The following is a 14,181-nucleotide window of genomic DNA, read 5'->3' as shown; positions in this document are numbered from 1 at the left end:
CAGTGGGTTAAGCCGCTGCCTTCGGCTCAGGTCATGATCTCAGGGTCCTGGGATCGAGTCCCGCATCGGGCTCCCTGCTGAGCAGAGAGCCCGCTTCCCTCTCTCTCTCTCTCTGCCTGCCTCTCCATCTACTTGTGATTTCTCTCTGTCAAATAAATAAATAAAATATTTAAAAAAAAAAATAAAAAAAAAATAAAAGGGTGATCGAACTCAGGACTCTGAGATCAAGAGTCACGTGCTCAGGGCACCTGGGTGGCTCAGTGATTAAGCATCTGGCTTTGGCTCAGGTCATGAGCCCCGGGTCTTGAGATTGAGCCCTGCATTGGGCTGCCTGCTCAGCGGGAAACCTGCTTCTTCCTCTCTTGCTTCCCTTACTCGTGTTTTCTCTCTCACTGTCTTCTCTCTCTTTCAAATAAATAAATAAAATCTTAAAAAAAAAAAAAAAGTCATACGTTCTACTGACTAAGCCAGCCAGACAATGCCTATAGTTACAGTCACAATTATTGATTTGTTCTTCCCTGCATAACCAGTTACTGCATATCTGGAAAGCCACTGAGAAACTATAAAGTATCATCATAAAAACACTGTATTAGCGTCAAAACCTTTGTACTGTATACACAGTTGGGTCATTTGTATCATGCATTAGACCTGATTTTTACCTGGTCTCTGTAGTGCTTATCACCTGTAACACTTTATAAAATTACCAGTGCCTTTATCTCACTATTAAAATTCAGTTCTATAATCTTTTTAAAGGCAGTAGATTACCAAAATCTTTAAAAAAAAATTCAGTTCAGCACAAACTCTTTGAGGGCTGGGCGAAAGGGTTCATTGATGTTAAGAGCCCAAGAAACTGTTGATGTAAATTCCATCGTCTTTCGGCTGGTCATTCACTTCATCAGTTTGTTGCCATGCCAGCTGCTGTGATGTCTGGCCATTTCCAGTGAAGTCTGTATTTTGTTGCTCATCATCTACTTATGATGTGTTATATCAAGAACATAATGCAATACATAGCTTTCAATGTGTTGATAGAAGTTTTTGAGTTTGGGTGTGGGAATGGAAGAACTACAATTAAGTTTTGTGGGTAAGAAGGGGAAGGCTTTCTGCTGTTAATACATAGAACTTGTATGAGATAATTAAGTTCTTTTTTTTTTTTAAAGCTTTTATTTATTTATTTGATAGAGGGAGGCACAGGAGAAAGGAAACACAAGCAGGGGGCGTGGGAGAGGGAGAAGCAGGGAGCCTGATGGAGCTTGATCCCAGGACCCTGGGATCGTGACCTGAGCTGAAGGCAGACGCTTAATGACTGAGCCACCCAGGTGCCCCAAGATAATTAAGTTCTGAAAATAATGTTCAGTTTTTGGAATTAATCAATTTTACTTTGAAAATTAAACAAACTTAGTTCAAATTTCAAGATTTCATTTTTCCAAGAGGACTTTTTATTTTTTATTCCCCAGTATTCACGTGATTGAACGGCGTGCTCTTCCTGAGTTTTTCAATGGAAAAAACAAATCCAAGACACCAGAAATGTGAGTGAAATGTGAAGATGTAATCTTGATACTGTTAACTTACTTTAGAATGGGGTCAGTGTCTAGAAAAATTGTTCATTTGAATGTGTTGGGCAGGGGTTTTTAAAAGGATACTTCTGAGTTCATTTTTGCTAATGTGTAGAGGTCTGCAAATGTGTTATTCCGTCCAGAACAGTGTTCATATCTCAGCCACACAGAATTCCTTGTTGTAAAGGAAGTTGTTCTAGATTTTTTTCTTTCATTTGCATCTTGAACCTACAACCTTGAACTACATGCATGTCAGCTCTTATAGCTAAAATTGAATTCGGTAACAAGCATTCACAAAATGGGTTCAGGTTTCTCCCAGACAGTTTCCACCTTGTATGTACCTGTGTGTAATAGATTGTGTGTGTGTGTGTGTGTGTATAGTAAGCTAGGAGAAAGTGACATCTTTATCTTATTTTCCTGATGAATGACTAGTAATTCAAGGAATGCCTAATATGATGTCACAGCTGCCTATAAATCGATCTTAATTACATAAGCATTGTTGTGCTTTTACATTGGAAATACAAAAACATGGGTGGAAGAATCTTGTTAGGAAGTATTTTTCCCTTTGCCTTGTGACCCTTAAATACATGTTTCTGGAAACCCTTCCCCCTAAAAATAAATCCACACCTATCATATTGTAAAATACTTTTCTGTATAGTATCTTTATAGCATTAATTCATTGTTTGTTATGCTTATGTGATTTCACAAATAGATGTCTCATGTTTCTATTGTTAGGGAGGGATAATTGTCCACATAAAACACCTGCTAGAATACAGATAATTAAATAATAAGTTTTTCTTGTAATAGATTGTCCATGATAGTTTGAGAGTTTAAGTTTAGATGTCAGAGATAATTCCTGCCTTTCCATGACAAAGCTGTAAGGTTTCATTTAAAACCACAATCAGAGTTGGCATAAGAAACCCTTTTAGTTTTTCCATCTAGTTAGACATGGTATATTCTTCTATCTAACATGTTGATTGTCAGCATTTGTATAGATACTTACGGTTCTTGACAATCTTCTGTTTACAAGCACAGTTTAGCAGTTTAGTTCGCTTAAATTTAAACATTTTTACCTTTGGGTCTTTGTTTATCCACCTGTGCTTATACAAGACCTTTTTTGAGCAGACCTTTTGTACTCTGATGTAGCTGCCCTTAACCTGCCAGATTTTTGTTTTGCTTTTGTGGCAAGGACTTTTGCTGGGTCTCTAGCATCTCAACAATCTTGTTTTAAATATTTTGTTGGAAAAAAATATATATATATTTTGTTGTAGAAATGTTTGGGTATGTTGTGAAATTTACTGTGACTCAGAATTTCAGTTTTTCTTTTCGTTTTTTAATCTGTTTTTGTCTCAGCTTTGATTTTGGCCTCATGGATTTTAGTCCTCATCTAGCTGGATATATAACCATTGTTGGAACCAGATTCACGTGTGGCTGTAGGAAGAATCTAGAAATAAGACACATCGTGTGTTAAGAGCAGAGGTTCCAGAGTGCTAACTCCCCCTACCTGCCGTGTTGAATTCTGGCGCCACACTTAACCAGTCTTGTGGTCTAGGACACATTCTTTAATCTGTGCTTAAGTTTGCTCATTGATAAATGAAATGAGCAAATGGAGAAGTTGTGAGGTTTAAATGAGTTATGGTTGGATACACAGTAGTTAGGGAGACAGCCTAAGTAACCAGGTGTCATTTGCAAATTCTGCAGGGAACTAATGATTTATCCATATACCCCCGTGACCAGTTTTGTATTTATGTTAGTTCACATTATTACTACTGTTATTATTATTACTATTATTATTTTTAGTGTAAATTCTGTGCCGAGTGTGGGTCTCCAACTCATGTCCCTGAGATCAAGAGTCGCTTGCTCTACCAACTGAGCCAGCCATGTGCCCCTGTGTTACTTCATATTAACTTCATCAGATTTTACTACATTTTAGTTATTATTGTTAAATATTAGTAAATAGTTGTTTTGCATATTAAGGGTTCTTATCCTTGGTTACGTTCATGACTGTAACTACTCAATACTGCTGGTTGGAATGTTAACTTTTTGTTGGATTTGGTTGTGAGGAATGTGATGATTTTTGGCTCTGTGAGTTATTTCTGAAAGGATGTGTGTCTATCTTATGAATTTTGCCACTGCTTTTTAGATACTTGGCATATCGAAATTTTATGATTGACACATATCGCCTAAACCCCCAAGAATATTTAACCAGCACTGCTTGTCGGAGGAACTTGACTGGAGACGTGTGTGCTGTGATGAGGTAAAACGCCTGACTTTTTCTCAGACGCTTCACTTCAGGAGGTTACCAATGCCCTGCTGTTTAATGTTTGAGTGCTTACACTTGATGTTTTCTTTGTTAATAAAACACCTTAATCAAATGTCTTTTATTTAGGGGTTGAATGTATTTAATACCTTGGCGTTTTCTCCTCGTTTTAAGATTTTACAGTTGACATCTTTTATTTTATAATGAAATCCTAGAATGACCAGGGATTGAGAGTGAGTTGAGCGGGAGAGTGAATAAGCTCTGTCCACTAGATCTGTCTCTAAAGAAACACATCAAATGTGAATCTCCTTGCTTGAGTTTGGTCTGTGTATGAGTTCTTTCACTATGGACTTACATGAACATTTCCTCTCTTATTTCTGTGATTGAAATAATTGGGCTTTGTACTAGGTTTTGGGGTGCTATGCTGTCAACATCGAGTGTTTAGAAATTGTCCCTCAAATAATAAACCAGACTTGTCAGTTAACTTTGTGATGGTTCATAGCCTACGGAGAACATTTACTTGTTCTGTTGTTCTTGTTTTTTTAATGAATTGTGATGACGAAGGAGACGGGGTACATTCTCTAGATTTTAACTTTCAGAACTTTGCTCTTCCAGGGTTCATGCCTTTTTAGAGCAGTGGGGGCTTGTTAATTACCAAGTGGATCCAGAAAGTCGACCCATGGCTATGGGACCTCCTCCTACTCCTCATTTTAATGTGTTAGCTGATACCCCCTCTGGGCTTGTGCCTCTACATCTTCGATCACCTCAGGTAACTTAATTATTACACTAATATTACTATAATTCACTATTAGTAATTATTATACTAATAGACTAATGTTAGGCAGCATCGTTACACTATACACTGATTGTGTGAAACTTTTTCCCCTTCCTAACATTTGGAAAGTGGACATCCATACACATATTCTTGAAAAGATTAGTATGTCAACCATATTTTATATAGCCTTAGGTTAGAATAACATGAGTTGAAGGTATAAATTATAATTCACATGAAATGGGAGAACATATTAAAGAAAACTTGTTACCTGTTTTCTCTGGGATTTAATAGAGATAAAAAATGTTGCCTATATAGTTAAGTTGAAATGTTGGAAGTATAGGGTGAAGGTGTGGGTATTTTTTTTTTTTTTTAATCTTCTTACATGCCATTGTTAAACAGTGCTTTAAAAACTTCTATCCCCCTGACTTTGTGGAGGTTAATACAGCCATTTATCATTTTTCTGACTCGTAGGTCCCTGCTGCTCAGCAGATGTTAAATTTTCCTGAGAAGAACAAGGAAAAACCAATTGATTTGCAGAACTTTGGTCTTCGTACTGACATTTACTCTAAGAAAACCTTAGCAAAGGTAAGGACTTTTTTCTAGGCACAGCTGGACTATAATCCAGCATGATCTCTTCTTGTCCTTCTAGGAAGTATTTTTTTTTAAGAAGGTGTGCATTTCACTTAACCTGCTGGCATTTTATAAAATAACAATCACTTATCTTACCATTTTTTTCTGTGTGGTTAGAATATAGGTATTTTAAAGTAACTGATTAATATGTTAAAACAAGGAAAAGTGGAGAATTTCAACATATTTGGAATCTATAGGAAGAATCAAATGTATATTGTATAATTGAAAAATATGCCTGAAATTAACTCATTGATGGTTTTAGCAACAGGCTAAACACAACAGAAGACAGTATTAGTGAGCTCAGACAGGAAGTAGATATATTGAAACTGAAGCATCAAGAGAAAAAGAAATTGGATGGGGGTGAGGGAGGGGGACAAAGGGAACAGAGCGCAAGGGACACATGAGCTACTATAAAAAGAATTCATATTTATCATTAGAGACCTGTAGGAAGAGAAAGAATGAAGCAAAAGTGATATTTGAAGATTTAATGGCTAAACATTTTTGATTAAAAAAAGATATCACGGGGCACCTGGGTGGCTCAGTGGGTTGAGGCTCTGCTTTCGGCTCAGGTCATTGATCTCAGGATTCTGGGATCGAGCCCCACATCAGGCTCTCTGCTCAGCAGGGAACCTGCTTCTCCCTATCTCTCTCTGCCTACTTGTGATCTCTCTCTCTCTCTCTCTCTCTGTGTGTGTGTGTCAAGTAAATAAATAAATAAATAAATAAATAGACAAACAAAATCTTCAAAAAAAAAGGTTATCAATTCATGAGTCTGAACAGATCCAGTTTGGATGCAGAGGAAACCACATTCAGGACCATCACACTTAAATTTATCTTAAAAACTAACGTCTTAAAAACAGCCACTTTGTGGGGGGTCAGCAGGGTTGGAGAAGGACACATTAAATTCAAAGGAACAATCATGAAATTGATGTCTGACTTGTCAACAGAAATGACAGAAGCCAGAGGGGGACAATATAATAACATTTTAAAATGCTGAAGCCGAAATGTTTTAAATAACATTCATTTAAAAATTCTGCAGTTGTGTTTGCAGTAAAGTACCTTTTAGGAGGGAAAGGGCAGCGACGACATCGAGAGGTATGGGAGGGCATCGCTAGCACACAGTGTAGGAAAACCAAGGGGAGTTTTTCAGGATGAGGGCCCCTGGTCCCTGATGGATGCATGTGACTAGGAAGGAAGCATTCCCAGGAAAAGAAGGAATGTGTGGTTAAATATAAAGGAATGTGGACTGTTGAAGCAGTTTTTATTTTGGGGAGTTTATAACATGTAGACATGACAAAAATGGCAGAAAAATGACCATTATATGAAGTTGAAATCCTGGTATCTTTTAGAAATGTGATCAAAATGCTGATTCACATTAAACTATGTAATACTTTGGCAAAGCATTTTGGAAAAGGCCTGGATCTATGTGGAAGAAGAATGAGTGCCAGAAGAGGTCAACACATATGTCAGTGAAAAGAGGTTTTCTCCTCATTTGTAGTCTAAGAAAATGGTAATAGACTTTTCAGACTAAGAATGATACGAACATATATTTAGGTTAACAACATGTGAATGTTAACGAGCAAACAGGGCTCAAGGCATAGGAAGGGAAAATGGAAGTATAGTGCATTATAGTTTCTTTACTAGACAATATGTGTAATGTAGTATTTGAAGGTACACCGTGGCAAGTTAGACATGAGTATTGTGAATCATAGAGTATGTAAAGACCCATAACTAATAAGTTAATGGAGATAAAAACAGCAAGACCCCCAAAAAAGTTACTCCATAAAAGGGAAAGAAAGAGAAAGGCAGGAGATAGATGTGCTGGGTAGAATATGGCAAGATCGTAGGTGTACATATATGTCCATGGGGGTAGCCCTAACCTTATGTGTAAGTGGTTGTAATATTCCCATTAAGCAGCAGAAACTGTCACATTGCATTAAAAAAAAAGTCAAGCATATATTGCCTACAAAAAACCCACTTGAAATATAAAAATAAAAGGATAAGAAAAGACATATCTTCCAAATACTAATCAGAAGAACAAGAGAGTCATTATGTTAATATTAGCAGATGTAGACCTTAGGACAAGTTATTTTACCAGGATTAAACCATGGACATTTCATAATGATAAAGGCATTAATCAGAAGGACATAATTATCCTAAGTATGTGTAAAGTTAATTTAAAAAATTCAAAATATGTAAAGCAAAAGCTGATAGAATAGAAAGGAGCAATAGACAAACATAAAATTATAGTTGGAAATTTCATTAACCCATTCTCAGTAATTGATAGAACAAGTAGGTTGAAAGTCAGTAAGAAAAGATTTAGACCAAGACTGAACCAAGATGACCTATTTGGTACGTAGAAAGCTCTATGCAAAATAACAGTAAAAACAAATTCCTTTTTTTTTTTTTTTTTAAAGATTTTATTTATTTGAGAGAGCATGAGCTGGGGTTGGGGAAGAAGGGGCAAAAGGAGAGGGAAAAGCAGACTTGCTGCTGAGCAGAGCCCAATGTGGTGCTTGAGCCCAGGACCCTGAGATCATGACCTGAGCTGAAGGCAGATGGTTAACCAACTGAGCCACTCAGGAGGCCTGAAAACACCATTCTTTTAAAGTTCTTGGGGAATATTCTCCAAAGTATATTCAGTTCTGAGCCATAAAATGGGTCTCAGTTTTAAAGGAGTGATACTATAAAATGTGATTTATGATTTCATACATGTGATATAAATGTGGTTGGCTAACCACAACAAAATTAATCTAGAAACCAAAACCAGAAAAACCGTAGAAAGCGAATGAAATAAGGAGATGGTTATTTGAAAGGATGAATAAGTTTGACAAGCCTCTAACCCGAGTGATCAAAAAGAAAAGAGAAGACACAAATTACAGATCAGAAAAGGGAGGAGGGATTTTTTTTTTTTTTTTTAGATTTTATTTATTTATTGGAAGGAGAGAATCTTAAGTTTTTCTCCACTGCCCAGCAGAGAGCCTGATGTGGGGCTCATTCCCACCCCCCTAAGATCATCATAACCTGAACTGAAATCAAGAGTCAGAGGCTTAATTGACTGAGCCACCCAGGTGCCCCCATGACATGTGTTCTTTGATGAATGCTGAGAGATTTGCAGACAGAAGAGGAAAGGACAGGGCACCTGGGTGGCTGTGTTTGGCTCAGGTCTTGATCCCAGGGTCCTGGGAATAAGTTCTGCATCTGGCTCCCTGCTACATGGGGAGCTTGCTTCTCCCTCTCCCTCTGCTTCTCTCTTTCTGTCTTTGTCTCATAAATAAATAAATAAAATCTTAAAAAAAGAGGAGGAAAGGGCACCAGTTAAAATGAGGTGGCTACAAACCAAGGAGTTTAGAGCAGCCACCAGAAAGCAGAAGAGGCATAGAATGAATTCTCTCCAAGAGCATCCAGAGAGAGTATGGCCCTACTAAGATTAAGACTTTTGTCTCAGTTGTATTGATTTTGGACTTCCAGCCTCCTGAGCTGTGAGAGAATGAATTTTCATTATTCTAGGACATCAGGTTTGTGATAATTTGATTACAGTAGCCACAGGAAATTAATGCACTTGGATAGCCTTGTGTCTGTTATATCTATATGTAGTGAAACACCTTTCTAAATACAAAACTCTAGGCCCAGATGATTCTCTTGATGCTTTTGTACCAAACATTTTTGGTAAAAATTTATTTATTTGCCAGAGCACAAGCAGGGGGAGTAGCAGGCAGAGGGTGGAGCAGACTCCCTGCTGAGCAGGGAACCGGCCGCAGGACTCAATCCCAGGACCTTGGGATCATGACTTGAGCCAAAGGAAGATGCCCAGCCGACTGAGCCACCCAGACATCCCTGTACCAAACATTTAAGGAAGAAATAATACCAACCTATACAAACTCTGTCAGGAAATAAAAGTGGAGGAAACAGTATTATAGCTAAATATATATAAACACACCCAGTCACTGAGCTCCTAGCTATATAAATAAGATAAATCAGTTTTTTAAAGAATGGATATATAAAAAAATGTGCATGAATGTTCTTAGCAGCCTTATCGGGATAGCCAGAAACTGTAAACAGTGATTAATCAAGCATATAGTGGATAAATTGTGGTTTATTAAAACGATGTAATATTAACACAGAAATGAAGAATTGATCTCCTTCATGTAAAGAGTGGGGTTGAATGTCATTGACATAATATTAAGCCAGACCCACAAACTCATACTGAACGGTTTTACAAAGTTCATATCCAAGAAAAACTAACCTATGATTATAGAATTGGGAATAGTGTGTACTTCTGTGAGTTGCTCTCAACTTGAGGTTTAAAGGAGAGACCCCTTGGATGTTGATTTGAGTGGTAGTTACATTGTTACATGGGTGTATATGTGAAAAGATGTGGGTATTTTATTGTACATACATTCTACCCCAGTAAGTACAAAAGAAAAAATTTCTACAATTGTGCAGAAACCCCCACAGTCATCTCATGGACCCTGTTGAGATAATGCACTCTTCCCAGAACCAGTTTTTATCAAGAGGAAAAACTATACCGTGTGCCTGGGAGGTGGAGAAATTCTCGCTCTGCATGTCCCCAGTAAATGCTGTCACATGTAGTTTGTATGGATCTTTCCTGTAGTCAGATTTGCCTTCTTTAGGATTTAGGGGAAGTGTTAATGAATTTTCGTCCTCTTGGAGCTCCAAATCTGATTGATGGTCACTTCTGAGTTTGGTTCACTAAAAGATGAACATTGGTTATTAGGATCCTTAAGGAATCTGAACAGTGTTTTATGAATTACAGCTATATGCATTTTTTTTCCCTCTCACAGCATCATGCATATGACTTGAATTCTACAAGGCTTCCGTTTCTCTTTATTCTCTAGATAGAGGACTAGTTATTTTTAGTACATTTTTTTTTCAAAAATTTCAGAATGATATGTATCGAATACCATGGAAATCTAGCAAGTCGTAATTTAACTTTTACCTATAATATTTAGTGCAGTTACACAGAAAGGTTGAATCAAATAACTTGAGAAGCTTTATTATCACAATCAAGGAAATCACAGATCATAGATATTTTCTCTTGATTTGTTAAATTCTAATCTCCCAAAATAGAGTTTTCAGAGAAGGGATATATTAGAATGTATATTTTGAATTGGTAACATTTATAGGTGAAGGATAATGTCAGGTGTGCCACGCATCCTGTCCTCTGCCAGTCTATGAATGGAGCAGGGCCTTCCAACTCAAGAAGTATGAATCAATTGATAAATCTTAATTTTTATGTAACACAAAATTGTCTTTCTTCTCTCCCCATGTTCATGTGAATTGGCAGTTAAAGGGATTCTTATACAAAGAGTGATTTGAAATTTAAGGACTCACTTGGTAATTATTTTAATCAAGAGGTGATAAAATTGAGAATTTGAACTTGTTGCAGTTGGAATCAAGAATCCCTCAGAGTAATTCATATGTAGTATAATTTGTCTTTGAATCGTGGAAAAAGTGCTTCCTTCAAGTTATACCAAATATTTGTGTTATGGAAAATTTCATAGCCAGCTCATGGTATGCATTAAAATATTGTAGCCTTTGTAGCTTCAAAAGGTACCTTTAAATATCAAAATGATAGAAGTAATATGTCTGAGTGGTCTATGAGTCCTTGATAGACAAGAAATCATTGAAATAGGTCTGCCTTTCTGCTGGAAGTTTAGGGTCCTTTAAGTGTTTTATTTATTATTTTATTTATTAAGTGTTTATTTGGTTGTTTGCATAAAACAGCTCCCTCTACATAGAAGGGACTCCTCCTGAGCTCCATATCAGCCTTTAGGAAACGAGTACCTAATTTCTGGTTTTGTTTCTTTAGAGTAAAGGTGCCAGTGCTGGAAGGGAATGGACTGAACAAGAGACCCTTCTGCTCCTGGAGGTAAGCACGTCAATAGCAGAGCCCCGTTAGCACACAGGAGATGGATGCTTAGTCTGTGTGACTCACATTTGAAATACACCTTCGGAATTAATCCTGAAGTTTTTTGAACCAGGTATCGAGTTTTAATAGAATTTTCTTGGGCCGTCGTCGAATATCGCACCTCACACCCTGAGGTGATATACTGGCTATCGGTAGGGAAGATCAAGCCTGGATACGTGTTTTTTTGGCACAGGTTGGGTTATTTTGTTTATTTTAAATCTTTGCCAACATGTAACAAATAACTAGGGCTTTGCAAAAGTAGTCTAGATTTCTAATTTTTCCTCCAAAATTGGAAGATGTGGTAATTCTGGCACCTCATTCCCATGGAGCAGTAGTTGGCTCACCTCGAGTAGCAGGTGTTCCTTGGAAGTAGAATGTTTCTTCAGATCCCAGTTTTCTTCAAACTTAGCCCACCTTGGTTATTGTCGATTTGTTCTCCAGTGCTTACATGCATTTGAGTCCACAACCTCTGTATTTCCCAGAATGATTCCAGAGAAGTAGATAAAGACATCTGTCCTTGAAAATACTATTTTGGGGGCGCCTGGGTGGCTCAGTGGGTTAAGCCGCTGCCTTCGGCTCGGGTCATGGTCTCAGGGTCCTGGGATCGAGTCCCGAATCGGGCTCTCTGCTCAGCATGGAGCCTGCTTCCTCCTCTCTCTCTCTCTCTGCCTGCCTCTCTGCCTGCTTGTGATTTCTCTCTGTCAAATAAATAAATAAAATCTTAAAAAAAAAAAAAAGAAAATACTATTTTGTTCTTGAAAGCAGAACACTAAACCAATGATAATTCAAGATATCTGCCATTCGGCCTGTTGAATGCTTTTTGGATTTCTTCATGTCTTGGAGATTCTTGCAAATTCATATACAAGTAGATCTTAGCAATTATTTTTGCATTGAAGGTAAGAAATACAGACTATTGGGTTCCGTATTTATCAGCCATTTCTGAAGAAGGATCATTTATCTTGTCCTAGAACAATCATTGGGTAAAGTGAAGACTATGACACTACTTAGTATTTGTGGGTAAGATGTGCATGTGAGAGCTAAATTAGGACTCAGTGAGGAAGTTTACTGTTTAATCTCTTAGGAATGCTTTTGTCTACAAAGAACAGAAAATCTCACTTTCCCCACAAAGAACAGAAAATCTAATCTAGCAGCCTTATGTCTTTAAACCATAAGGATGTTGGGTTTTTTTGTTCAACTAGCTGTCTTCAGATTGGCAGTTCCAACTTTTTTTTCTCTCTTTAATGGTTTTATACTTATTTGAGAGAGAGAGTCCGCGTTGTATGCACAAGTGGTGGGGAGGGGCAGAGGAGAGGGAGAAGTCGACTTTGGGCTGAGCAGAGAGCCCAGCTCGGGCTGTATCCCAGGACCCTAAGATCATGACCTGAGCCAAAGGCAGAGGCTTAACCCCCTGAGCCATCCAGGTGCCCCCCGCAACATTCTTTTCACTTTTCAAGTATATCATCAGGTTCCTAGCTTTTCTATTGTTTTTTTTGTTCCACCTTTAAGATGTCTATGTTCTGTCTCAGTGTGTCTCAGTGTTTCCTTTTGGTCACAGGAAGGCTGGTTTGTTCCCCAGCTTCATATTCCCACTCAAAATAGGAAGAAATAGGGGTACCTGGGTGGCTCAGTCCTTTTCCTTCAGCCCGCTATTATGCTTGGATGGTTGATTTTTAGTTCCCTCATGTACCTCACATTTCATAGTACAAACACTGAAACAAGTGGACTTTGATGTTTGGATTCATAAAATTAATAAATTTAAAGTGAATTTGGATTACTTTTGTGAGGATGTGGCACTGAAGACTAGATCGACTCTGAAGACAGTTCAGCGCCACTGTCTTGATTCATGCTGATGGTGGGCGGCTCACTCACTGCTGCTTTAGCACCAACCGGGCAGATGTTATTGTTACGAAAAGGCAGCAGTGTCTTATTGTTACTCGGAAAATTCTTTGCTCTCTGGGCTCCTCTGCAAGAGTGGTGCGCCATAGGTCTTTATCCCACACTGAGATATACTGGACCTGCTGACGGCTCATTGTTTTCTATCGCTTTAATTTGGTTTTTTGAATTTTTCCAACAGTTGTATTTTTAAGAAGTTCTAGTATTGCACTAGCAACTTCCTTTTCGGGACGCCTGGGTGGCTCAGTTGGTTAGGCGTCTGCATTTGACTCGGGTCATGATCCCAGGGTCCTGGGATCGGGTCCCACATCTAGGGAGCCTGCTTCTCCCTCTGCCTGCTGCCCCCTCTGATTGTGTGCTCTCTCTCTGACAAATAAATAAATAAATCTTTAAAAAAAAAACAAAAACTCACAACTTCCTTTTCTTTTTTTACACCTTTCTGTTTTTCCTTATTTTCTCAAATCTCTCTCTGGATTAAAATTCAAAAGGATTTCTTCTTTTTGAGTTTTTACCACCATTTTAATGTATTCTCATCTACTCATTCATTAAGAATAGTGAATAGTTTAAAAAAAAAAAGGAATAGTGAATAGTAAATATAGAGTGAGGACACAGTGGCTGGGTTGCTGTTTACCCTGAACATATCCAAGAAAACCCCAGTATCCTTACACAATAGTGCATTTTTTTCTCCTGCAGGTGGTACCTGTCCAGTGGTTGGTGTTTCTTTTAAACATGCAGTTGAATCAACAGGTGTTGTCTGTGCTTATACAGAGGCTCCCCAGCAGTATTGTTTACCACCAACACCTTCTAGTTCTATAGTTTATTTGTGGGTAATTAATAGCTTAAGAATATGAAGTAGATTTTTAATGGATTTATAACCAGAGCCAGTTAATTTCCTCCTAGTAAATACATAAATCTGGAAGATGCATTAAGGTCTCCCCCCCCCCTCAAGTCACACCATTTTATTAGACAAATATATCACACAGGCAGCATCCCAACTGCTTCAGATTATTCTTAGACCATCCGCTTTTATTTTAAAAACACTTTATTTGGGGCGCCTGGGTGGCTCAGTGTGTTAAGCCGCTGCCTTCGGCTCAGGTCATGATCTCAGGGTCTTGGGATCGAGTCCCACATCGGGCTC

The 14,181-nt window shown here is 38.0% G+C and overlaps 1 protein-coding gene across 3 annotated transcripts in view; it reads left to right on the top strand.

Moving 5' to 3' along the window:
• The window catches only part of SMARCC1 (SWI/SNF related, matrix associated, actin dependent regulator of chromatin subfamily c member 1), a 173,938-nt gene that overhangs the window by 88,060 nt on the left and 71,697 nt on the right, over positions 1–14,181 (top strand). For all 3 annotated transcript variants that reach the window (XM_059389606.1, XM_059389605.1, XM_059389607.1), the window contains exons 15-19: positions 1,455–1,526; positions 3,697–3,810; positions 4,429–4,582; positions 5,060–5,173; positions 11,052–11,111. In XM_059389606.1, coding sequence (XP_059245589.1) covers positions 1,455–1,526; positions 3,697–3,810; positions 4,429–4,582; positions 5,060–5,173; positions 11,052–11,111 — 514 coding nt within the window. The remainder of the gene's footprint in view (positions 1–1,454; positions 1,527–3,696; positions 3,811–4,428; positions 4,583–5,059; positions 5,174–11,051; positions 11,112–14,181) is intronic.

This window comes from Mustela nigripes, chromosome 2 (assembly GCF_022355385.1).
Source record: "Mustela nigripes isolate SB6536 chromosome 2, MUSNIG.SB6536, whole genome shotgun sequence".
Classification (NCBI taxonomy): domain Eukaryota; kingdom Metazoa; phylum Chordata; class Mammalia; order Carnivora; family Mustelidae; genus Mustela; species Mustela nigripes.
This window is presented reverse-complemented; position numbering and strand designations above follow the sequence as displayed.